Source organism: Cololabis saira, chromosome 23 (genome assembly GCF_033807715.1).
Source record: "Cololabis saira isolate AMF1-May2022 chromosome 23, fColSai1.1, whole genome shotgun sequence".
Classification (NCBI taxonomy): Eukaryota; Metazoa; Chordata; class Actinopteri; order Beloniformes; family Belonidae; genus Cololabis; species Cololabis saira.
The window spans coordinates 29896579-29924045 of NC_084609.1; the positions used below are offsets into that span (position 1 = coordinate 29896579).

The 27467-nt window shown below is 42.3% G+C and overlaps 1 protein-coding gene and 2 non-coding genes across 3 annotated transcripts; all 3 read left to right on the top strand.

The window, feature by feature from the left end:
* The first annotated feature begins 1127 nt into the window (after nucleotides 1–1127).
* Nucleotides 1128–9423, top strand: LOC133424198 (zinc finger protein OZF-like). Its single transcript, XM_061714655.1, has 2 exons — nucleotides 1128–1367; nucleotides 7619–9423. Exons 1-2 carry the CDS (start codon nucleotides 1212–1214, stop codon nucleotides 8807–8809), a joined length of 1347 nt encoding a protein of 448 aa, XP_061570639.1. The 5' UTR covers nucleotides 1128–1211; the 3' UTR covers nucleotides 8810–9423.
* A 9211-nt stretch (nucleotides 9424–18634) lies between these two features.
* LOC133424629 (U2 spliceosomal RNA) lies at nucleotides 18635–18825 on the top strand. The gene has a single exon (XR_009770916.1). It is a non-coding gene; the product is annotated as a U2 spliceosomal RNA (small nuclear RNA).
* Nucleotides 18826–22743: 3918 nt separating this feature from the next.
* LOC133424627 (U1 spliceosomal RNA) lies at nucleotides 22744–22904 on the top strand. Its single transcript, XR_009770914.1, has one exon. It is a non-coding gene; the product is annotated as a U1 spliceosomal RNA (small nuclear RNA).
* Nucleotides 22905–27467: the final 4563 nt, after the last annotated feature.

Sequence of the window (27467 nt, forward strand, 5' to 3'; positions counted from 1 at the left end):
GAGCCGCGGACTGCCCACTGCCCACTGCCCTGCGGGCACTGCCCGGCTTCGCAGTGCCCGCGGAGCTGCGGAGGTGCAGCTTCCCCGGGAGCACTGTCATAAAATAAGCTGAGGATTAAGGGTTAAGATGATGTTAAACACATGACATCTAAAAACTCCACGGCACCGTCGCAACAACTACGACACATCTCTCTCCCTGCACGTTTGCTCAAACCTGATGGAGGTCAGTTTTATTGTGAGGTGGGGATCTCACGCCACAAGCTCATTTTGTTAATATTGACCCTCATTTAGTCCCGTGCAGGGCGCTGCCTCCAAATGAAAGAGCAACACAGAAGAATACATATTTGAAGTGCGTTAGGTGTGTGTGTGCAGGAGGATCTCAGTGGAAACACCCACACCTGCGCCTCCGCGGAGCCGCAGATGATCTACAGGATCATTAGAATGCTTATGAATGTGGTCGAAAACGCAGATCTTCGGTTATGTGTGGATGCAAATGTTTTTATAAACGGAGGGGGGGAAATATTCGTTTTTAAAAATACCCGGCTACGTGTGGACAGGGTCTTAGACTTGTGTTATTCCTGCCTGATATCTTATTTTCACAAACCATACACCGTTGGCTACAACGGAAATGTTTAAGTACAAGAATGACAAACCATTATTATTCTTGCTATTAAACATTTCTGTTTGGTGCAAATTGGCAATGCAATGTGTTTCTGAGTGATTATTCCGCCGAACGGCTTAGTTTCAGCCATCCTCGTTCCCGAGACACACACGACCGCGCTTTGCGAGTGCACGGCACAGCCGTGACGTCACGCCCAGAAAGAGACTTTTCTTTGACTTTTCTGGCCGTTATAAAACATTTTTGACGGATATAAAGTCCATGACTTAAAAATATAGAATACAAAGATTAGTAATTGGTGGTGATTACAGCTGGAGGTTCCTGTGAACAGTTTTAGAGGCTTCTCTTTTACTATTGCGGTCTATGGGAAAAAAGCTTTCTGGGCCCCATGGGATTTTTTGTTGCAGTACCGCGGCTGGCCACTGGAAAAAATCGGCGTGCCTGCTGAGCGCGAGACTGGGGGCCTGGTCGTATCTGGTCAGTTTGGTGGTCACGCGTTTCCGGGCAGAGTTCTCACAGCGGCGGAGGAGCCTCGTTTTCTACAGACATAGAAAGAGGATTCTAGATTGAACAGTTGCTCGATTTTGGAAGAATGCAAACGGAGCAGAACCCAGATCCAGAGAAGGACCAGGACCGGGACCGGGACCAAGACCGGGACCAAGACCGGGACCGGGACCAGAACCGGGACCGGGACCGGGACCGGGACCAGAACCGGGACTTTTCCATCTTTTCCTCTGCTGGTCTGCAGGTCAGTGTTCGGGTCCACGTGGCCGCTCGTTCTCGGTTTTTCTGTCTGCTAATGACGATCCAAACGCTTTATTTGTGTCTGTATCAGCGTGTTAGAACCAAACCACAGGTAACACAGACACGTGACTTTTTAAATGTACTATACAAGTATATAAACGTTTCTGCGCTTTAATGTTTGTAAATGTGGCGGCACAGACGCAGCAGTCTGGAGCTTTTCGGTTCGGTAAAGAAAATAATGCTGCGTTCCATTTGTCCTCGGAAGTGGGGATTTCCCAGTTCCTAGTCGGATTTTTCAACTGCAACGCCCCTCGGAGTGGGATTTCCCACTGGGAAATTGGGAGAGTCTTCTGCTGCGTTATTTTAATTATTTATTTTTCTTTTGTTTTCTTTCTTTTCTTCCCCTATCATTTTCCTTTGAGTTATGCTGCGTTCCATTTACCTCGGAAGTCGGAACTCTGAACTGGGAATGACGTCACAGCCGAGTTATCAGCGTTCCAGTTACAAAGTAGGTAAACAAGTTTGTAGTTCGCATATACCACATGAAAAATGTATATTACACTATAGCAGCATATATATGCCGAACAATACTTGTATACAACTGATTTAGTGTGACCAAAACTAGAATGAAGTGCTACGATTTTTTACAGAGCTCTCTTCTACTGTTTACAACCGGGGCAGCCATCTTGGAATGTGAACTCGGGGGTGGTGAAGACTCTCCCACTTTCCCAGTGGGAAATCCCACTTCGAGGGGCGTTCCAGTTGAAAATTCCGACTGGGAACTGGGAAATCCCCACTTCCGAGGACAAATGGAACGCGGTATTCACCGCCCCCGAGTTCACATTCCAAGATGGCTGCCCCGGTTGTAAACAGTAGAAGAGAGCTCTGTAAAAATTCGTAGCACTTCATTCTAGTTTTGGTCACACTAAATCAGTCGTATACAAGTATTGTTCGGCATATATATGCTGCTATAGTGTAATATATATATATGCGAACTACAAACTTGTTTACCTACTTTGTAACTGGAACGCTGATAACTCGGCTGTGACGTCATTCCCAGTTCCGAGTTCCGACTTCCGAGGTAAATGGAACGCAGCATAACATGTGCAATATCTGTCGACCTCAAACACATCCTACTGCTTTCTTTGCACTGTTTTTCTTTCTTTATTACCGTACTGCCCTACTTTTATTTTCAGTCCAATGTGTATACTGTTTATATTTCGTAATTAATTATATATTTTTTTACCACTCCCCTGCATGTGTGTGTTAAGTTACTGCTGCTGCACAAAGTGAGTTTCCCTGTTGAGGGAGAAATAAAGGATAATCTAATCTAAAATTTACTTTCAATAGAAAATCAGATTGAAAGCAAATCTATACAAACTTTAACAAAAATATTTTTAATTGCAAATAAAATAATATATTTAATTGAAATATAAATCCAAATCCAAAAAACAGCCACAGCCCTGTGTTGAACATGGAAAGGCCTTACATCAACCCTGGGGCCAAACTCTGAGGTCTAACATCAACTGTAAGACCACATTGTCTTACAGTTGACCACATGGCCTGAAACAAAGAAACCTAGACAATGACACATCCACACGTACCCCTTTTCCACCAAACCGGTTCCAGGGCTGGTTCTGGGCCGGTGCTGTTTCACAACTCGTTCAACTTGCAAACCAGCGGAAAACCGGTTTGCTTTTTCATAGCTTGGGGTGCCAAGGGGAGCCACGTCATTACGTCACTACAAACGTCAGTTACGTTGCTGCGATTGCATTGGCGCGAAGTTGAAGCAACAACAACGCATTTGCTCTAATACGGACTTGGTCCACGTAGCATCCTCCGTGGACAATATCGCTAAAAGACAGGTTGTCTCCTCCACAGACCACTGCTGCTGTATCCGTATTAATTTGTCTCTTGTTTGAAAATGTCACCGTCTTGCTTTTGCCGTTGGTCTTAACAACTGCGCCCCCTAAAGCTTGAGTTATGGTTCTGCGTCAATACGACGCCGTGCCTACGGCGTGTGGTAAGCGTCATCGCAGACTAGGGCTGAACAATTTTTGCAAATCTAATTTCGATTTTTTTTCCTCAATATTGCGATTTAATATGCAATTATTTTTTTCAAGGTCCTGTTCTCATGTATTTTTCAACTACACAAGCAATAAACCGGTCTGTTTTATAATAAACAATGCCAGATTTATTTAAAGCACAGATTACAACAATAGGCTGACCTAATAAACCTGATTCTGATTCTAAAGAAAACAAATCTGTGCCTAGAAAAACTCCCACAGGGAACCAAAAACCTTCCTCACACACTTCCGTACTCGAGTTGTAAAAAAAAAAAACCAGGGGGGATGGTGGATTTTATCATATGGGGACAGATAAATAATAAAATATATAACAAATAATAGCACTGACCTTCAGAAATACTGGAGGAATGACATAGCAGCAGTTAAATGCAGCCTTCTGTAAGCTTTAAATATTTTAAGATTTTCCTACATATTTCAAGTGAAAATTTACTTGAAACAGGTGAAAATTGTCAAATAAGTTATTTTTCTGGTGATGACTCTAAATGTTGAAATAGCAGTAAAAGCACATTAATGAATGAAATGACATAAGGGATGGAAAGGGGGAGGGCAGTTTTACAGGGGGGATTATTTTACACCGTTTTTATTTCATCCCCCCTCAACTCGAGTACTGCTCACAGGAAACTCAGAACTTCTTCATAAATAACTCAAACTCAGATCACGTGACTGGTCAAATTGCAGCCTTTGCGGTTCTAAATCTCGTTTTATCACATTACGATATTATCGCAAATGCATTTAATCGTTCAGCCCTACTGCAGACCACACGTCGTCACTGACGTGCACCTCCCGAAAATTGTAACTACGCGTCGAGGCAACGCAGACCGAGAGGGCTGTGATTGGTTTGCTTGGTAGCAACGCATTTCCGGTTCCCGGTTTGAATCAGTAGTGAACTTTCAGCGCTCTTTTCTTCGTGTGATTTTTTTTTTTTTTTTTTTTTTTGCGCACAATAGTTGTCCTTATCTCTTTGATTCACTGTGACCGGAAAAAGTCAGATAAACCATTCAGTAAAAGATAGCGAATTAGCCGTCACGGGGGGTACTGCGCCGCGATGAAATGGAGTGACGGAGAAGTCCGAAGTAGGGCTGCAACTAACGACTATTTTAATAGTCGACTAGTCACCGACTATTGAAACGATTAGTCGACTAATCGGATAATTAGTAATTTTTTCTTAAATTTAGTATGTCGTTTTAATTATGTGGCAAATGATAGTAAACACGAGAAAGATGGGTACTTCAATGAAAAATACAGGACTGTCTCAGAAAATTAGAATATTGTGATAAAGTCCTTTTATTTTCTGTAATGAAAAAATATCATACATTCTGGATTCATTACAAATCAACTGAAATATTGCAAGCCTTTTATTATTTTAATATTGCTGATCATGGCTTACAGCTTAAGAAAACTCAAATATCCTTTCTAAAAAAATTTGAATATTCTGGGAATCTTAAGCTGTAAGCCATAATCAGCAATATTAAAATAATAAAAGGCTTGCAATATTTCAGTTGATTTGTAATGAATCCAGAATGTATGACATTTTTGTTGTTTTAATTGCATTACAGAAAATAAAGAACTTTGTCACAATATTCTAATTTTCTGAGACAGTCCTGTAGATATTTTATTCATCTTTGCCCCTATTCATACAAAAAATTAATAAAATGTCCTATTTAAAACCAAGGACAGGCACAGTGATCAGTCAGACATAAATCCATGAATAAATAAACCTCTGTCCATTATTTTTCATTTTTTAGGAACAGCCAAATGTGTTATATAAAAAATAAAATAAAACGTCTCATATTCTTTCTCTATCAAGTGGGTGAAATCGGTTCTGGATGGCAGGACGTTCTCTGGGTTGAACTGGTGTATCATTTGTTGAAACTCGTCACCCAGACCTGACATGCTTTCTCTTCAAATGCTCGTGCATTACCAACGTGCTCCCGTGATAAGCAAGGTCGGCTTTGCAAACCTTGCAAGTCATCTTTTTATTTACCGTATCGAGGCTAAAAGGCTCCAAAACTTTAGAAGTTTTGTTACATGCAGCTGCTACAGGACGGGACGCCGTCATTTCTGTTTACCCGCTACCGCTCGGCAGAGACGCTATCGCGCATGCGCGACTCTCGGCAGAGATTGTATTGAAGTGAGATGCCTCACTCCGTTGGAAAATGCGTCTGGCGATTATTGTCGACAATGGAATTCATTAGTCTGAAGGGTTTTATGACGGCGTCACGGTGACGGCGTGTGCTCTGCGTTGGTGTGACGCAGAATCATAATTCAAGCTTAAGCGGTGCTTTCCTCTAGCCCAAGTCCCAACAGTCCCAACGCGGCCCGTGGGTTGACTCTTCCCATTGTCTGTCACCTTTGCAGAACCTGAGCTAATGTTGGCTGTTGTGGTCTTGCAGTAGCATTAGCCACCTCCGTATACTCGGCTTTATGATGTCCCTTGAGATGTTTTATCAAGTTGCTGGTATTAAACAACATATTCTCCTTTCCTCCTCTTGACACCTTAGCAGCACGTAGCTTGCAGTCTGCCTTGCTTCTGACGTCGTCCCTTATTTTGAAATATGTCCACACTGCTGACATCCCGCTTGCATTAATTGTCGTTATCTTGCCTGAAACGGCGCTGCCCGTCTCACTCATGGGTATTACCCTCTTCTCATCACCACGCTAAGCTTAGCTGACTAGCGGCTAACCGGAACAGCTGGCTGAGCAGCGGCGGCGCGGCAGCTGCTCCGCCGCCAGGCTGCACACTCACCCGGGGAGCCGTGGGACGGCTCAACATCTCCCCCTAGAGTCACTAATCAGTAACTACAACAACAATGAAGTGGTACCGGAGAATTTTTGCGAGTGCGAGTATATGAGAGCAGTATCGGCCCCGATACCAGTGTCAGCATTTTATCGGGACTTTGACTAGACCACTCCAAAGTCTTCATTTTGTTTTTCTTAAGCCATTCAGAGGTGGACTTGCTGGTGTGTTTTGGATCATTGTCCTGCTGCAGAACCCAAGTGTGCTTCAGCTTGAGGCCACGAACAGATGGCCGGACATTCTCCTTCAGGATTTTTTGGTAGACAGCCGAATTCATGGTTCCATTTAGTACAGCAAGTCTTCCAGGTCCTGAAGCTGCAAAACAGCCCCAGACCATCACACTACCGCCACCATATTTTACTGTTTGTATGATGTTCCTTTTCTGAAATGCTGTTACTTTTACGCCAGATGTAATAGGACATGCACCTTCCAAAAAGTTCAACTTCTGTCTTTTCAGTCCACAAATGGCGCTTTTGGACTAGTCTCACTTCTCATCGGTTCTACCCGCTACGGCCCCATTTTGCACTTTCGCACTAGGGCTGAGACGGGTAAAGCCGCTCCAAGTCGATACTTTTTTCTGTAACCATTTCAGTGAGGTTCTTTGCGGGCTGAGCAGGGACTATTTCTGAGGTCACCACCCTCCTCGCCACTGATTGGTCGGGGGGCGGGGACGTCACCACCCTCCACGCCTCTGATTGGTGGTAGTCACAGCAGCTTCACCCCAACCCCCCCACTTCTCATCTGGCAGTGCGAAAACACACGTGTGGAACCGTGCCGTGCCGCGCCGAGCCGGGCGGAGCCGATACTAGTGCAAAAGTGGCTAAAGTATCTTTCCAAAAGTCTTGGGGATCATCAAGATGTTTTCTGGCAAAACTGGGACGAGCCTTTATGTTCTCTTTGGATTTTTTTCTCCCCTTTAATAATAAAAAGCTTCATTTGAAAATGGCATTTTGTGTTTATCTTTGTCTAATATTTAAATTTGTTTGATTTGAAACATTTAAGTGTGACAAACATGCAAAAAGATAAGAAATCAGGAAGGGGGCAAACACTTTTTCACACGTGTGTGTTTGTGTGTATATACACAATAGTTCATGTTCAATATTATGTTGAATATAAATAGTTAATGAATGGCTTTTGAGTGTGTTTTTCAGCAGCTCTCAAATTTACACTTATTACGTAGACGTATAAGAAGTCTTATCGGAAGGTGTCGTACTGTTAAGAACTATTTGTAACAAAATATGTTTAACATTAGTCCTCAGAAAGTAAACTTAATTGTCTCACAGGAAAGAACCGACAGGCAGCACTTGATTGAAACTGAAAAGGCTTTTGATAATGCAGCCAAGATAATGTAAGTCATCTTCTCTGTTACAGAATCATAAAGAAAGACCCAAAAGACACTGCTGTGATGAATGCGAGCAAGTCTTCCCCACATCATCAAACCTGAAGAAGCATAAGAAAACTCACACTGGTGATAAACCGTACAGATGTGATCAGTGCAGGGTGGCTTTTAGTGACTCAAGTAATCTAAGAGCCCATCAATGTATTCACACTGGAGACAATCCTTACAGATGTGATCAATGTGGAGTGGCTTTTGCCCGACATCACCTAAAGCAACACCAACTCATTCACACTGGAGACAAGCCTTACAGATGTGATCAGTGTGGAGCGGCTTTTGCCCATCAAGGTAATTTGACGAAACACCAACGTATTCACACTGGAGAAAAGCCTTACAGATGTGATCAGTGTGGAGCGGCTTTTGCCCATCAAAGTCATTTGACGACACACCAACGTATTCACACTGGAGAAAAGCCTTACAGATGTGATCAGTGTGGAGCGGCTTTTGCCCATCAAAGTCATTTGACGACACACCAACGTATTCACACTGGAGAAAAGCCGTACAGATGTGATCAGTGCGGAGCAGCTTTTGCCCAGCAAGGTAATTTGACGCAACACCAACGTATTCACACTGGAGAAAAGCCTTACAGATGTGATCAGTGTGGAGCGGCTTTTGCCCATCAAAGTCATTTGACGACACACCAACGTATTCACACTGGAGAAAAGCCTTACAGATGTGATCAGTGTGGAGCGGCTTTTGCCCGGCAAGGTGCTTTAAGGAGTCACCAACGTATTCACACTGGAGAAAAGCCATACAGATGTGATCAGTGCGGAGCAGCTTTTGCCCAGCAAGGTAGTTTGACGACACACCAACGTATTCACACTGGAGAAAAGCCTTACAGATGTGATCAGTGTGGAGCGGCTTTTGCCCATCAAGGTAGTTTGACGACACACCAACGTATTCACACTGGAGAAAAGCCTTACAGATGTGATCAGTGTGGAGCGGCTTTTGCCAATCAAAGTAGTTTGACGAAACACCAACGTATTCACACTGGAGAAAAGCCTTACAGATGCGATCAGTGCGGAGCAGCTTTTTCCCAGCAAGGTGCTTTAAGGAGTCACCAACGTATTCACACTGGAAACAAACCATACAAATGCGATCAGTGTGAAGTAGGTTTTGGCACATCAAGTAATCTAAGGAGACATCAACGTATTCACACGGGATAAAAAGTGTACATTTGTGATCAGTGCTGATATAATTTAAAGTTCAGTTAAAATGCACCAGTTAATTTAGTTTGAAAGAAATAAATCACATTTACGCACTGACACACACACCCACACATAGATGATCTGAAGTTTGTGTTTAGGCCCAATCTCAAATCTCCCCCTACTTTTCTTCACTCGCCCTTCTTTTCTTCCCTACCCCCTAAAAAAGAAGGTGGAGATTTTAGGGCACTTGAAATCTAGGGCACTTGGCCCAGGTGCCTGTCCCAATTCTCCCCCTACCCCTCGTTTTCCTCCCTACCCTGAACAGGAAGCTGAGAGCCAAAAGCTGTTTTAATTTCAGCTGTAGCGCTGTTAATATGCCACTTTATTAAGTTTTAATATTTTTTCCGGCGTAAAAGTAACCTTTAAGATCCCCAACCTGGGCTGAGTTTATCCAAATAACGCCTGTTAAGAAATTTGACTCGACGTTTTCGGAGATGAGAAGAGCCGCCGGCCCAGGGGAGCAGCCTCAGCTCACAGCCCGAGAACAGACGTGATCGCTGGGTCGACCCACGCCGTCGTCCCGGGAGAGAAACCTGCAGCTCTGTTGAGAATTACGCTGGCTGAAATAAATCATTTAGGAAGATGTTGGTTTAACCTTTGTCTGGTGTTAGCTTTCTGTTACCATCTCCGATGTTAACGGGTCGGTTTTGACCCGTGTTTTAAATCATCTCTAAAATACACTAAAAGCAATTATCCATCATCCAATTTGTTTCTCATCTCTTGGTTACATTGTTAGGCTTCCTTATCCATGAAAATATTGGTTTTAATATTTTTGGTGTGGGAACTCTGGGCCTTTTTTTGTCAGTATAGCCCTTGATTTCAAATTAAAAAACTGGTAAAATGAGCCTCAAGAGAATCATATGAATAAATAAAAGGTTGTTGTGTTACCTGGCTATTACTGAGGGGTATTAGAACACGTCTCTTAAATAAATTTGTTTCATTTATTTTTTCATTTTAATATTATTAACTATAATAACATCTATGGTGTTATGGGTCAATTTCGACCCATATACATTTACCTCAAGGAAATGGAACAAAAGTATTTTTTCAGCAATAGAACTTTAAAAAATTGTCACAAGTGATATTGTGACCCTGCAGGCCAGTAGTCAAATCAAGGACCACACGTTTTCCTTGGTTCTTCTCAGGGATGCCACTCGCAGCTTTGCCTGTGTAAATCAGTAGCTGTTTTTGGCATCGCAGGCTGCCCAGATTTTTATGCCGTACTTCCCTGGCTTACTGGGTATGTATTGCCGGAAGGGGCATTTTCCTGGAAAAAGGAGAAGACGTTCATCCACTGTCACCTCTGGTCCTGGGTTGAACATCAGTGGAAGGAGCTTCACCCATTTCTCCCTGACATCCCTGATGGGGGCAAGCTCGTCAGATCTTGCTCTGGTATCCCTTTTGTCAAATCTGAGGACTCGTGATATCATTCGAAAGGTCGGAAGTGACATTGTTGCCCAGAAAATATTTCTGCCTGTCGATGCATCCCAGAGACTATCAGTGGACTCATTGCAGGATCTGTACACTCCAGCAAGAAGAAGAACACCAATATAAGCATCCAGGCATTCCTCATCCATGTCTTTCCACATATCGCCATGGACTTTTTTCCCCTTCAAGATTTGTCATAGCAATTATGACTCTTTTTATTGACAATGGCATAAATAAAACATGTTTTGATATCACTGACTCTTGTCACAGCAAACCTTGTGATTCCAGGGGTCTTTTTGATGACATTTTCAGCAGCTGCCCTGCCATGTACATCATGAGGTACTGAGGTGAGCTCCAAAGTATCTTTCCATTTTTGGACTTGAATTTTTCAGCAGGAGAAGGTTCAGCACCAGTGACCTCCTCGTCAGACTCACCAGATGTGTCAGTATCTTCTGGATGATACTCCACATCATCTTCCTCCTCAGAATCCTGCTCCTCTGCATCACTATGCTGCTCATTGTTGTCTCTTATCATTTTCACCAAAAATATAGTCCAGAACTTGGCTTACTGTAAATCTTCTTCTCATCTTTGCATGCTGCAAACTGGAGATGTGCACTCTGCAAGTGAAATGAGTGAATTGACCCTACATGGCTGGACATGTCCGACTTTATTTGCTTTTGTTTATGTGCAGGTAAACTGGGAAACAAAAATCCAAAATGAGAATCCACTGAAGCTCACATGACTGGGAGAGGAGCTGGCTGTCTGACAGTGCACTTATGATTTCAGTTTTGGCTCTAATTATTGCTTTATAAGCATAATTTTATAACCGGGTCGAAACCGACCCTAACCCCACAAAGGTAACAATTTCAACCAGAGCATTTTATAATTTAGTGACAAAATTTTTTTTGATATTATTTTGTTGAAATAGAGGTTCCTGACAAAGTCAAAAAGTCTTGATGCAATAAACGGATTTTTGTGGTAGTTTTATGAATTTAAAACCTAAGAACGGGTCGGTGGCGACCCTAACACCAGACGAAGGTTAATAGATGAAATGTAACAGTTGTAGCTACGCCTGTTAAGAAATTTGCTCTGAAAATGTAGAGATTTCTGCCTGTCCGCTCCGGAGCTTATGGGTCTGCGTTGAATCGACGCAGAGCCTACGGCGTAGGGTACGGCGTACGTCGCCGCATAACCTACGCCGTAGGCTCTGCGTCGATTTAACGCGGAACCATAAAACAGCTCCGCTATCTTCACTTCAGCTTTATCTGAAAGTGTGTAAATTACCCAGATAACAGCTTTGTGGTTTCTGAAAACTATTATATCAGAAACATCCAAAACAAATCTGACGAGTCACAGGATTATTTCTCTCTATTTCCCACAAAAAAATGCTTGCTCCCTTGGTCACAATCTGAGACGAGTCTGCCTGTTTGCCCTCGGTCGGCGAGTCAAATCGACGCAGAGCCTACGGCGTAACTTACGTAGCCTACGTAGCCTACGGCATAACCTAACAGCCTCTACCCCGGCGCGATTTTCGCGAACAACGGACAAAAAAGGGATTATGTACATTCACTGAGTGAATATTATGAAAGTAAAATATATATTTCTCGCTAAAAATGTAATCAAAATGCATTTTTATGCAGAAACTAATTCAAAATATTGATTTTATTCACTAAAAAATAAAAAAAATGTCCATGTTTTTTTTTTGGATTCGGATGACGAAAAGCATTCTGGGAAATTTTTAAAACCCCTCGCTCACGAAGTCAGCATGTGAAATCCCTCGATTTGAAGGGGCTATTCTCAGCCCCTAGCCCTCGTTATGCCCACTCCCCCTAGGTGAAAAGAGGAATTGGGACACCACTACCCTCACGGGAACGCACAAAATTTAGGGGGAGGGATCAAAACGAGGGCGAGGGGGAGTATTGGGACGCACCCTTAATGTTTATTTAGTTGTTGTTTAGGCATCGGACTTGATCCTGAATTTTGTTTCACTTTCTTTTAAGACTTTTTTTAAATAAATTCTGATTAATTTGAATGAGAGAAGTTGTTTGTGTTTATTTTATAGATATTTGTTACAGCTGCTGGTTGCAAAGGTCTGTGCTCAGACTCCTTCCTTCAATGTTCTGTAACGTCTCCCCTGGCAACAGGCTGGCACGTAGGGAATAAAAGCTACTTTGAGACTGATTTTGCTGTTTAGTTATTATTTCCTGATAAGTCAGGTGGTGCCCCGTTTTGATTGATTTCATTTTGATGAGTAATCTTCATTAGTTATTAATAACTATCGTAAGACAATTATCAATCACTTTCTTATAACTGAACCAGCACTCCCTTTGTGGCTCAACACCAGCCCCGGTCCTCGGTGTCCACGTCCCTGCAGGTTTTAAATGTGTCCCTACATGCAGGACAGTAGCTCTCAAGGACCAGGGTTGGACACTCCTGGTTTAGGACTTTAGACGCAAATAACAGAGTTTTGACTTTGATTGTAGATGTTATGGAGAACCCATGAAGGGAGGCCAACACGGGAGAGATATGTGGTCTCTTACTGGTTCCTGTCAGCACTCACGCTGCTGCTTTGATCAAATCTAAATCCAGACCTTCACCCAGTGAGGATCTTCAGGACAGGCTGAAGAAGACTTTGCACATCAGTCCGACTCTCCCATCATCAACACACTTAGTGGAAATATAAATGCAGCTCTGGATGGAAATGAATGTTTAGATACATGATGATCTGACTGAAACAAGGACACGGTCACATGACATCTAAAGGAAGTCAAAATAAATATTAGAGTGAGACACTTGTTTAGTCCAGTTTATTGATACTGAATAAATGAAGCTTGTAAAACAGACACAACTGTTGATGAGACACTGAGACAAACTTAAGACTTGAATCAACCTAAAATGCAATCAACAGTTCCAGATATAAAAGATCAGATTCTACCATCAGAGTACAAATGAAAGGTAGAGCAGAGAAAGAAAAAGACAAATGATCAACAAGTGCTCCTGCTGAACAACTACATCTAATACGACTGAACATGAGTCCAACTGTCCACTTCCTGTCAGCAGATGGACAACCGGACGTCCTCCAGGTATTTTATCCTCTATTTGGGTTTGGAGACGCGGCTGCAGAGACTGCTGGGGTCACTGTTGGTTGGTTTTGATCCTCACAGCAGAATAAGTCACCACATCTTCTTCCTCCTTGACCTGAAATGAACAAACCAGAAACATGATTCATCAGAAATCCTGCTCATCAACCAGTGTAATCACCTGTTCTTCTATATTTACTTACATTTTTCTTAGCAGAAGTCTTTCCAGAGTGATCAATAGAGGCGTAGGTCACGTTGTTCTCCGAATCTACCTGGAGGAGAAAATCAAGAAATACTCAGGAAGTTGTCTTTAAGATCTGTGTTGCTGTTTGAAACCACAAGTTCATGGAAGGACCTGCTGTCCTCCATCTATCTGTCTTCACCTGGAGGTAAAAGTATCTGCTGACAGATTCTCAGCTAAACTCTGCATTACTCTCTGTAATCCTACAATAGTCCTGTAAAACACATTTAAGATGGAAACATTATGAAGAAGCAAAACCACATCTGAGGGAGTCACTTACCTTCATTTTAGTGGAAGTATTTGGATTAAAACCACCAACAGCAGCATAAGTAACATTGTTCTCTGGATCATCCTGGAGACAAACACAAATACAGAAATGTCTCTTAAACTCTGTTACACGAACAGGTGTTTTTAAACACAACTTGATTTCAATGTTCCAGAGAGGAATCGACCTCTGAACATCAACGTTGCTGCAGTTCCATGTTTGACCACAAGGGAAGAAACGGCGCTCTGATACTCACATTGTGGAGCATCAGCTGCTGAACATCTGAAACAAAGGTCACATTTCAAGAGTTAGTCAACAACATCAATACATGTCCATCACGTTAATTCAGTAAATAATGTTTGTACTAATAAACTTCTGCTCTGCATTAAAGTTATTATCAGGACGTCTCAACAAAGAAATATCCAGCTGATCCAAAACACTCCAGCAAGATTTTATATAAACATTCAGATTCAACTTGAGCATTTTTTAAATGTCTTGTTCTTCAAAGTAGAATAAATGTAGTTTTCTTCACATATAAAGACACCAGGAACAAATCTGTGGAGGATCAAGACCTCAGAGTTGTTTCATCTCAACAGAGGACTCTGACGTGTCTTTAGCCCCTTTCACACAGAGATTCCGCAATATTGGTGTAAAGAAGTCCTGCCAATACGCCGCCTTTGTTGGTTCACACAGAACCATACAACGCCGGCATAACGCCGCTCCCGTCTGTAAATTCACACAGCATGCCGGCGTTCCGCAATCAGAGGCGTGACGACAGCGTCAGCGCTGGCCCCGGCTGGCCCCGGCATGCCGGCTGTGTCATTCACACAGACCCCGTTTCGGCTCTGTGACTACCTCCGCTGCCGGCTTATTGGTGGGGCCACTTGGCCCCCCCATTCCGCCTCCGTGACTTTCACACAGAACAGCGAGGTGGCTTAAAGGCGCAACGTTCCCGCCTCGAACTGGCTGTGTGAAAGGGGCTTTTGTTTCCTGATGTGTGTGACAACAAGTCAAAGTTAAAGGAAACAACCCTGAATGTTTAAAAGTGAACATACAAAGCTGTTTCTGTAGAATATTTACTTTTGTTACACTTCAGTCGATGCTTAAGGTGGATTTGTTGTATAAGAGTAATGGATTTGGTTTCCAATGAAATAATTAAAAAAAATGAACAAAACGTTCTTGTTTTTGATATATTTTCTCAGAAACAGAAACAGAAACTTGTGTTTGTTTGAACGTATTGAAATCAGTGACCTGAGGTGTGAACGTGGTTCTCCAACAACGACCCGGTCCTCCACTGACCCACGTCTACATGTTATACCAGCTGCTGCCACCGGGGGGCGTCTCACAGATGACAGGAGCGTCGATGGAGGACGGAGGCTGAGGACAGACACCTGCATGAAAATAATATTATGTTATTTAAACAAATTCCTATATTATTTTCATGCGAGATTCAGCCTGCTTATGTTTATTGTTTACTTTTTCTGCAGGGCTTCTTCATCTCTTTTTGTGTTTGTAAAACAATGATGACGTAAGTAGAACGTATGCGCGCGCATTTTGGCAACAGAAGATGGTGGAGATGAACAGCGTGTCAAGCTATGCAAGAGGATTATCACCCAAAGATCGCGAATTTTACCTTAATAAGTTGACTTTGACAAATGGTGTCCAACTTCCAGATCCGTGTTCTATTAATGAGTGGGTTGAAGACGTTAGCAAGTGGCCAAATGTACAGTGGTCAGATATATTTACCTATTTAATTGAGAAACCGAGCGTGTACACGAGAGAGAAATTACCAGCCTATAAATCACTGGATGCTTATGAATACGTTCTCTGTGGTCATGTACAGAACGTCAAATACCATGACATAGACTCAGAGTTTTGTGTTTTGAGATCAGAAATTGTACTTGAGGTCACTTCCCCACTGGACCAGCCCCCTTACTTGCACAGTGGCAAAACATCAGAAAAACAGCTGCGACTAGTGGAGAAGACGGGATAACAGCAGATTATGGGCTTAAATTAAAGACAGTTAGACTTGACAGTGACCCGTACAGTTACCCCAAGAACCAGTGGTCCATGGACACTAATATTTGGTACAGTTACCAAGAACCAGTGGTCCATGGACATTAATATTTGGTACAGTTACCAAGAACCAGTGGTCCATGGACATTAATATTTGGTACAGTTACCAAGAACCAGTGGTCCATGGACATTAATATTTGGTACAGTTATCAAGAACCAGTGGTCCATGGACATTAATATTTGGCCACGAATCCAGTTTCCTGATATTTATATGTACCGGTACTTAATTTCTACGCCGGGGAAATACACGAAGCAAAGCTTGAAGGCTTACAAAAGTCTTGATGCTTGGTCCGACTTCAAGGCAGGATTTGTTGGTGAAATTAAAGTGATGAGGACACCGAACTTTATGATTTGACCATTTAACGTTAGCTACCCAAAAATCCAACATTACCTGATACAAAATGGGAACCGCAAATCCACGTTTCGGTGCCTGGAATCCAGTTGTTTCTGAGAATTGCAGCGATCCATTTGTCTCTCTTAAAGGTATAGTCTGTAATCGTATTCAAAAACATTTATTGTTATACTGGGTGAAATGGTCCTTCCATCCTGAGAATAGCCAGTGAATAATGTCATCAGAAAAAGGAAAGAAAAACATCTGACCTCTCTGACAGCTTTAATCCTGTAAAAACTCTGACCAATCTGTTTTTTGCGCACCAAATGGCACGGATTGGTCAGAGGACCAGAGGATTGGCAGGGGGGAAAGAACCAATCAGATGCCTTCATTTTAAGTCCCGCCCCCGCCCCCCTCTGTCCCATGCGCGCACTCGTTACGTCGAAAATCTTGCCGGAAAACTTCACACACTGGAGTCAGTTTGCTGAAGAATGGCGCAGAAAACGAGAAAACGCAGCCAAAAATACCACCTCCCCAGTATGGGTGTCCGTGGGGATGGAGGCAAGGGCGGAGAGCGCCGGTGCGGCTGGCAGTGCGCTGTGGTGCTGTGCAGGCTCCGTTGCCACGCCTATGCCGTAGGCTACGCCGTATCCTACGCCATAGGCTACGGCGTACCCTAGGGTACGCGGCGACACGGACCATTCTGCGTTGGTGTACTGCGGAACCATAAATCAGCCTTCAGTGTGTGCTCTGTGTGCTGTTCTGAACTTCTCTGTTGTGCTCATTTTACTGAGACGTCGGGTCCCTCCGCCGAGACACAACTTTTGCGGTATGCGTTCATTGTTGTGTCTAAAAATGATGCGCACTGCCCACCCAATCAGAAACGGTACAGATATTCTGTGATATTTATTTATATTTATAAAAAAATAAAATTATAAAAAAAATAAAGGATCCCCATAACTTTAATTGGGTGGGCAGGATGCACGTTTGGGTGGGCACAGCCCACCCCTGCCCCCCCCCCTAAAACCGGCCTCACTTACAGGTGAATGAGACATGGGGTAGTTTTGTTGAAAATGTGCTGTACAAAATGTCCTGGAAAACTGGACTCCTGCAAATGCGCGTTCCCCAAAGTTTGTGGGGGCGTGGCTTTGGACGGAGCGCTGACGGGAGGGGGAGGAGGGGGGGCGGGGCTTAGAGGAAATGCCACTTTCAAATCTTGCTAGCTCTCCAACATTACTGACTATACCTTTAACTCGAGCAAATCGAGCAAACTTCAATTGCGTCGATCAAGGTCGCCAAATCTGCGCATGCTCTCAACTTCCGTCACGTTTATACCTGCTGTGGAATTAAGGACCTCAAGGCACTTGCGAAAATGTGGATAAAAACGACAAAGTTGGTGAGTCTCTATACTTTAAAACACTTTTTTTTCCGTTTAATGACGAAGACTGGATTGTTAAACATTTATACAACTGCTGGGACGCTGAATTAGTTTCCGCTGTGTTATTATTGTCTTTTTTTTAGAGACAGTCGAACGCTTGCAGTTAACCGCCATCAAGCATGCTTGATGCCATTTCTTATTTATTTTTCACTTTTTTCCACATTAACTGAGTCCTACCTAGACTTTTTATTTTGGTCATGCTGATAGAAAAGTTGCATGCTTAAATTACAATGACCATTTGAACGTTTTCTACACTATTGCCCCTCATGTAAATAAAAATGAGATTTTTTTTGTTTTAAATGTTTGTAGCCTATGCTGACTAACATTAAATAAAAGTTTAAACAGAAGTCTTTAATTTGGTATGCGTTGCATTATATTGCTGTTTTTCTTTATGTAATTAACCTTCCAAAGGCAATTTGCAGTTGAATTAGTGTGTAGTTCATCCTCCCTTCCGCTAGATGTCGCAGGAGGAGCTCTGTTTGTTTTGAGGGAGCGTCGAAGAAATAGTTTAAATCTCGGCGGCATTAGTTCACGTCATAATTTAAACATATATCATATTACAGCCCAAAGACAGCATACATGCACTATAAACTGTATTAAGTTAAAGACACAAGTGATATTTATATTGAAGCGTAAATGTGAGGAAATGTGTTTTTCTAGCGCCCTCAGGCTTTAGCGTTTTTCTATTGGTCAGCAGCGTGTCACGTGGCCAGGAAGAGTTCTGGCCGCTTGTTTGTGGTATTAAATTCACTTAATTTACCGAAAGACGCTAAAAAGAAAAATAGTTTTGCAGGACCTACATTTGTAGTAATCACTGTTAGTAATCTAACCTGGAAAAAAAAAATTATATATATTTTTTTTCAAAACCGTGAGTTTAAAGGAGGGTTCCGGGAATGGGGAGGTTTCCTCCAAACCATTGTGGGTATCGCTTCTCGGCCTTTTGGCTAAGATCAAGTGTAGAATCTGTTCTTATCAGTTTAATATCTGATACGTCCCCTACCCGGGGACCATATATTAAATTGATTTTTGGAACAGGGAGATGGAATAGGGGCTTGCTCCGTCCACTCCACGCATCGACCTGGTATTGCAGTGTTTCCAGGAACGGTGCACTCCTCCTAACATGTACAATATAAAATTATATGGCAATCTAAACGACTTTTAACCTTCACTTTTCTTGGTTCATGCGTGCAGATCATGGGGGGGAAATGTCCCCCTCAATTTCTGAAGAACATGAGTTGCCCCCCCCCCAATAGAAAAACCCTAAATTATTCAAAATTGAACAAATGTATTTTCAGACGTAAAGGTTGAATATGTAGAATATTTATTAAAAATATATTTCTAAAAAAATAATACATCCACGGTGCGTTTTGAGGTGTACATATCAATTAATCGTGCATAAAGTAGTCCCATAGGATAAAAGGAAGATGGTGAGAAGAATTTGAGATGAGTAGACACTACATGCCCAAAACCCTTCAAATTATAATTTACGAATATAACAGTTAAGTAAGCAGTGACACACACGGTTGGCTGTTTAGGACAAATAAATAAGAAAGTAAGCACAATAAATGATTCCCTGTGCAGTATTTTATGGCGAGCCTTTACCAATTTATGATTTAATTTATGCATGGTATGAGTTGCATATTGGCAAAAAATTAAAAATTCAAATCACGTTGGTGTCCCCCTCAATCCTGACATCGGATCTGCACCCCTGACTTGGTTTTATTCCGGGTAGTAGCTGAAGTAGAAATTGTGATACTGGTGTAGAAAATGAGTGGATGGATGTTTATTCCATGTTGGTTCTGCAGTTCACTCTTTTCTCCACTAGAGGGCGACAGAGCGATAAGATGTTTTAAAGCCTGGGGCCTGTACTACTAAGCAAGTTCAACATACCCAGGATATCTTTTCCTTATCCAGATTCACTAACCCGGACAATTGCAATCACGCTAAGCGGTCACACGACGGTGGTTATCAACTCGGTATATCAACCCAGGTTTCTCCAATCTGGATATGAGCGCGTGCACATAAAAGGGGCAGTGTTTTCAGCGCATGACCAATCGCAAGCATGGAGAAGTCCGCTGTCAGAGCCGCTTATTTCAGTAGCGAAGAGCAAACAATAATTTTACGGAAATATGATGAGTATAGGCATATAATACAGGCAAAAAGCAACACAGTTGCAGCTGCAAAATCCAGGAAAGACAGCTGGCAAAAGATCGCTGACTGTATAAATGCGTAAGTTCATAGGGATATAAACATATATTTGAATATTCTGGGAATCTTAATCTTAAACTGTAAACCATGATCAGTAATATTAAAATAATAAAAGGCTTGCAATATTTCAGTTGATTTGTAATGAATCCAGAATGTATGACATTTTTTTGTTTTTCTGAGAAAAGTTTTACACTTCACACATCAACCTGACCCTAGAAAACATACTTAACGTACTTAGCGTACGTATTATTTTTGTCAGCACAGAGAAGAGACTTCAACAAACATAATCTCTGGTGAAACATTCAGACTTATGTAACAGGGTCTTTAAATGGTCTGATTGTAACAGAGGTGAGTTCTTTTTAAAGAATCCAGAATGTATGACATTTTTTTGTTTTTGTGTTTGCATTACAGAAAATCACAATATTCTAATTTTCTGACAGTCCTGTATATATTGGTTCTATAACTATTGTTGTTGACCGATAACTTGTGCTGATGCTGTACCAAAGAATTGGGTTTTTTTATTTATTTTATTTAATTTTTTATTTTTTCAGGAGGGGGGTATTTAGTATTTTAAAGTGACTTCTCAGAATGTTCGAGGGACGAAATTGAAAATCCCTTTTTTGCTATCCCCTTACAAATGCATCTTCTTTTTGATTTCTTCTTGATTTATTTATTTAATTGATATTAGTTTTGGATTGACTGTACATCGGATTTTGGGTGATGATTTGTTTTATTTATTCATTGATTGATTTATTTTTTATTTTCTCCTCCACCTCTTTTTTCTTTTTTTCCTTTTTTTTTGGATCGTTCATACAGGTACTCATCAGGGAAAGCAAAGGGGTTTTGGCGGTCCCTGAATACGCGTTCTCTTCGGAGGGATCCTCTCACGATCCGCGCACCGAGCTCCACTGGATTCATTTTCCAAGAGAGCTGATTGGTCAGTGGGCGGTGCTTTTATACCCGGCGATCTGTATCTCGAACATAACCTGCTCCGGAGCAGGTTAGCTGTTCAGCATAAGTTACCATGGCGATGTACCCCGGTAAGAAGTGAACCACCGTCGTAGTCCTGAAAACCCAGGGTTAAACCTGAAGTTACCTCGCTAACCCCAAATCCCGCTTCGTAGTACAGGCCCCTGGTGAACAGCAGAACGGGGTTTTTATTTACGTATAAGAACAAGGTTCAGTAACCAGATTAATAGGAATATCTACTTGTGGTTTTGAACTGTATTAAAATATGTTCAAATCCCATTATAAATCAACCCGAGTGGTTGACTTTCTAGATCAATAGGTGGCAAAAGCAGGACATGCAGCTTCCTACCACTGGTGAACAAAGGAAGTTGTGAGCAGAAACACAGACCTCGCATTTCTATGTTTTATACACTTCTTTTAGATAACACGTGAATCAAATAATGTATATCTTCAGTTTAGTTCCGTTTTGTGTCACTTGAACCTCTTGTTGGGTTGTGGGTCATCTGTGGGGGATAATCGGAGGAACTCTGATATTCCTTTATCTGCTGCTTTGTAGATTCAGCAATGCATTATGGGAAATACCCATTTTCTGTTTATTTATTTTTTATAATCAAAACATCGTCAATTTTCACCTTTCAGCACACATTCGTTGTTTGTACTAAAATAGTGAAGTTTTCTGGGGCCTGTACTACGAAGCGGGATTTGGGGTTAGCGAGGTAACTTCAGGTTTAACCCTGGGTTTTCAGGACTACGACGGTGGTTCACTTCTTACCGGGGTACATCGCCATGGTAACTTGGCTCCCTGATGAGTACCTGTATGAACGATCCAAAAAAAAGGAAAAAAAGAAAAAAGAGGTGGAGGAGAAAATAAAAAATAAATCAATCAATGAATAAATACAACAAATCATCACCCAAAATCCGATGTACGGTCAATCTAAAACTAATACCAATTAAATAAATAAATCAAGAAGAAATCAAAAAGAAGATGCATTTGTAAGGGGATAGCAAAAAAGGGATTTTCAATTTCGTCCCTCGAACATTCTGAGAAGTCACTTTAAAATACTAAATACCCCCCTCCTGAAAAAATAAAAAATTAAATAAAATAAATAAAAAAACCCAATTCTTTGGTACAGCATCAGCACAAGTTATCGGTCAACAACAATAGTTATAGAACCAATATATACAGGACTGTCTCAGAAAATTAGAATATTGTGATTTTCTGTAATGCAAACACAAAAACAAAAAAATGTCATGCATTCTGGATTCATTACAAATCAACTGAAATATTGCAAGCCTTTTATTATTTTAATATTGCTGATCATGGTTTACAGTTTAAGATTAAGATTCCCAGAATATTCAAATGTTTATATCTCTATGAATTTACGCATTTATACAGTCAGCGATCTTTTGCCAGCTGTCTTTCCTGCATTTTGCAGCTGCAACTGTGTTGCTTTTTGCCTGTATTATATGCCTATACTCATCATATTTCCGTAAAATTATAGTTTGCTCTTCGCTACTGAAATAAGCGGCTCTGACAGCGGACTTCTCCATGCTTGCGATTGGTCATGCGCTGAAAACACCGCCCCTTTTATGTGCACGCGCTCATATCCAGATTGGAGAAACCTGGGTTGATATACCGAGTTGATAACCACCGTCGTGTGACCGCTTAGCGTGATTGCAATTGTCCGGGTTAGTGAATCTGGATAAGGAAAAGATATCCTGGATATGTTGAACTTGCTTCATAGTACAGGCCCCTGGTCCCTGTATCCTGTGGTTTAGTTAGTTTATATTGTTGACACCGTCAGTGAGTTTGGTGTGTGTGTGAAAGACTCCCCCAGCCGTGACGTGTACAACTCATACTTACCTGGAAGCGGAGACACCATGATCAACAAGGTGGTTCACCCAAGGCGAGGCTAAGCCATTGCACTTCGGCTTTCTGACCTTTGCGAATTCCCCAAATGTGGGAATCTCGACTGCATAATTTCTGGTAGTGGGGACTGCGTTCGCGCTCTCCCCTGATCTAACTGTTCAATGAAAACTTCACTGTCTATTTTAACTGATAACATTGTTGACTGATATGTTCATTTTAATACATTTATTAAAATTGTGACGGCTCTGATGTACGGACAGTGCAGGAGCGCTGCTTCTGGGGCTCCAGTATCAATAATCAATAATCTATAATATATATAAATAAAATAAATAAATATATATATATATATATATATATATATATATATATATATATATATATATATATATATATATACACACACACAGTACTCGAGATGAGGGGGGATGGCATTCCCCCTGAAATAAAAACGGTCCAAATCATCCCCCTTTCCATCCCTTATGTCATTTTATCAATTCATTTGGTTTTACTGCTATTTCAACATTTAGAGACATCACGAGAAAAATAACACCAGAAAAATAACTTATTTGAAAATTTTCACCTGTTTCAAGTAAATTTTAACTTGAAATAAGTAGGGAAATCTGCCAATGGGACAAGATTTATCTTCTCATTACAAGCAATAAAATCTTGTACCACATACAGATTTTTCTACTTATTTTAAGTGAAAATCTACTTGAAACAGGTGAAAATTGTTGTTTTTTCCAGTGATGAGTCTTGTTTTAAGTGTAATGAGATTTTTTTTACTAAAATGAGACATTTTAACTAGAAATAAGACAAATATTCTTCTTAAGATTTTGAGTTTTTGCAGTGATCCATGTTACTTATCCTGTGAAGGACAGAGTCATATTGATAAGTTCAGAAAACTGTTTTTTATTGTTGTGTTTTGATGTATTTGATGTAAGCCCAGTGGATATTTAAAGCTTACAGAAGGCTGCATTTAACTGCTGCTATTGTCACAGTCTGAGGGTGAAGTGAACTGCCCCCCCCCCCTACCTGACAACACCTGAAATCACTGTAGTGCAATCATGCCCACAGCATTTAAGCCTCAGTCTCTCTTCAGTCCATGCCAGATTGTCTTGTGTTCTCCAAGCCTTCAGCTGTTTATCAAGTTTTTGACCTTTTTGACCTTTTGACCTTTTTCATCCCCCAGACCACGTTTTTGCCTAAGCCCTTGCCGGTACCTCTGCCTTTGCTGACAGCTTTTTTGGACTTTGACCCTTGCCTGCCCCTCTTCGGATTTTTGCCTGATCCTTGCCTGCCTTGATTTTGTTCAATAAATCTTTTATTAACTGTCTTTTATAACAGTTTTCCCTTGGTGTCTGCATTTGTGTCCATTCCTCGTGTGCCTGACAGCTATGTAATTTCTGCAGTATTTCTGCAGGTGCTTTGGTCAGTGCTATTATTTGGAATATATTATTTGTAATCAGCACAAATTATCTGTCCCCATATGATAAAATCCACCATCCCCCCTGATTTTTTAACAACTCGAGTACTGGACATATATATATATATATATATATATATATATATATATATAAAAAGCTACAATTATCTAACAGTTGTAGCTTTGTTTTGTCTGTAGTTTGTAGTTTTGTCTGAATATAAAGTGACGTTTCATGTTTTCTTTTTTTAGATGACTTTTTTAGATGACTAAAGTTCTATCTATCTAGTAAAAACATGAAGCTTCATTTTATATTCAGACAAACTAATGTGGCAGCTACAACTGTTAGATTTCATCTTTTAAACCAACATTTATCTTAAATGAATTATTTCAGCCAGGTAATTCTCCACAGAGCTGCAGGTTTCTCCCTGGGACGACGCCGCGGGTTGACCCAGCGACCACGTCTGTCCCCCAGGCCGTGAGCTGCTGCTGCTCCCCGGGGCCGGTGGCTCTTCTGATCCCCGAAACATCGGATCAAATTTCTTAACAGGCGTTATTTGGATAAACTGAGCCCAGGTTGGGGATCCGAATTTGGATACAGCCTGTGTGTCCTCTTATCCTTCGCCGTTTGTTTGCTTTCGTCACTTCCGTTTCTCTTCTCGTACACTGATTCGCTACCTGAACAGCCAATCACAGAGTGAGCTGTTTGACCGACATTCAACGCCGATTCCACATGTCGAAAAAAAAACTAGCCCGACAGACGCGCACCGACGGCCTGACGGCCGACAGTCGGCTTGGTGTGTCAGGGCCTTAAGACCTTACTCGGCAATAAAAAAACTCTATTTTCTCATTGGCTGGCAGGTTGGTAACTCCAGATAAGTTCTCTCCGCTGAGAGCTCAGCGCACAGTAGCATACCTTGACTCATTTGTAAGAAGGGCTGTTGGAATTATTGTGCGGTGAGGTTAATTTCTCAGCGTGAAAAATGCCATGTGTAGCGTGAGAGCGTGTGAACTTGAAATGCGTGAGTCTCAGGCCACGTTTACACATAGACCGAATACAAAAACGGATATTTCCCCCTCTACATTTTGAAAGATACCATCATTTACAGAACCCGCATAAATAGCTGTTACGGTTCTATGAGCAGCCAAACCTACAGGGGGCAGTGTAACGAGAAGCTAAAGTCATGCTAGCCAACTGGAATCCTGGAAAAAACCGTCAACAAATGACACGAGTAACTTCCAGTTACTTCCAAGATGAACGAGAGTCTTTCGTTTGGAGTGACAGAGAAGTGGAGTTACTTTTAAGTGTGACGTTAGAATATAAAACAAGTAAAATACAAGAAAATATTGACGGTGGCCAAACAAATTGTAAACACAGGTCGCACACATGATGCTGGTGACGTTTCTGTTGCATAATGTGACGCTCTGAAGCCTACAGTAAATGGCAGGGTTTCCCAGATCCAACCTCTCTTAAGGATTTAAGAGAGGTTCAAAGAAGGTTTGAACTAAGAGAGAACCCTAAGATACGGGTGTTTCCCAGATGACTTCTTAACACCGTCCTTTAGTTTCTCTCTTTCAGAAGCTCTTTGGAGGAGCTGTCCGGTTCTGAAACCAAATCAATCGATGCCAGGCAAATCGATCACCGATGACTATCAGCGCATTTTCCCACGCAGCAATGCTACCTAACGCACGAATTCCCTGCTGCCTGTGTGTTATGTGTGTTATAATGCAAAACTAAGATGATAAATATAATTCAATGACCCTTTTTCATGGTGAAAACAAGACGGCAACTAAATAAGAATTATCTTGGTAAGAGAATAATGAGGAAATGTATTATTTTGTTATTAAATGTGAAAGATGGACGAATTAGGACAAATTATCTTAACGAACAGCATATAGGACCACATTGTATTCTCGTGACTAGTAAAACAGAATCCTTCACCTCAAAAAAATATTCTGAAGTTTATTTAGCTGCCTTTTTCACTATTAAACAGAATATTGCATTCATCAACGTTGAATTTGCGGATGTTTGGAGACACACGGCGGGTGTGTGGAGACGTGCAGCTGGTGGCTCACCTGCCAAACACGGAGCTCACGCCGATGAAGAGAAGGTGATGGCCATAATTGGCAAGACGGCATCTGAGGGCATTGAGGGCGGGGTAGATGTCCTGGGGAACGAGGGGCTGTCGGAACCGGTGGATGAGCCATCTGGGAGCGGGGTCAGACCAGCACCACCAACCTCCCCGCCCCCGGCTCCAAGCACCGAGTCCGACGAACACGTCGCCCTACACCCACTCCCGCCTGTCCCCGAGCTCCAACCTGCACCAGCAAGAACCGGCGTCCGCATGCGGGGTGGCCGCACACAGTTCCCTGCTATCAGCACCTGCACCTGCAGCGAGACGCTGGTGGACCTGGGGAGGGAGAAGCTCGGAGTGCTGCGGCGTATGGAAGAGGGCGACGAATCATGATATTGATTAATTTCCTGACATGTTGTGTTTATATTCATGGTTGAATTAAACTTGGTTCTCTTTTCATTCTTTTGTTGTGTGATTCACAGGGGTTTCAAAATTACACAGAGGGTCCCTGTGAATTGACCATTTTATTGATGAGTAGTCAGGCCATGTATAAGTGTGTGCGTAATGTACGCTTTACGCATGACACACGCGCCTCTTCCAGCCAAAACCACATGTAAACTCCCGAACACTTTGCTTTAATGTTCAATGCTACACCTTCAAAGCACTGAAAAAGCACTGAAACATTGCAGCAATAAAGTATTCTTGAAAGTTAGTGGCGGAGTTTAGTAGTTTTTAGACAGTTATGGGTGTTGTGGTGATAGTGGGTTTATTGCTGTTTTTCTTCTTAATGTTTGGGGATTAGGGGAGTTGCTTGGTGCGCAGCTGACTGCTTGGTGACTGGTGAAAGGGAAGTGAAATCAGAAAAACAGGTCGATGAGCTCCCGTCTTCTCTGGACACCGGCTTGGTGGAGTGCTGCTCGGGCATCGTTCTGAGGTCGAGGGACTGGAGGTCCAGGGAGGTCCAGGGACCGGAGGTCCGGGGAGGTCCGGGGACCGGAGGTCCGGGGAGGTCCGGGGACCGGAGGTCCGGGGAGGTCCGGGGACCGGAGGTCCGGGGAGGTCCGGGGACCGGAGGTCCGGGGAGGTCCGGGGACCGGAGGTCCGGGGAGGTCCGGGGACCGGAGGTCCGGGGAGGTCCGGGGACCGGAGGTCCGGGGAGGTCCGGGGAGGTCCGGGGAGGTCCGGGGACCGGAGGTCCGGGAAGGCTAGGGGGCC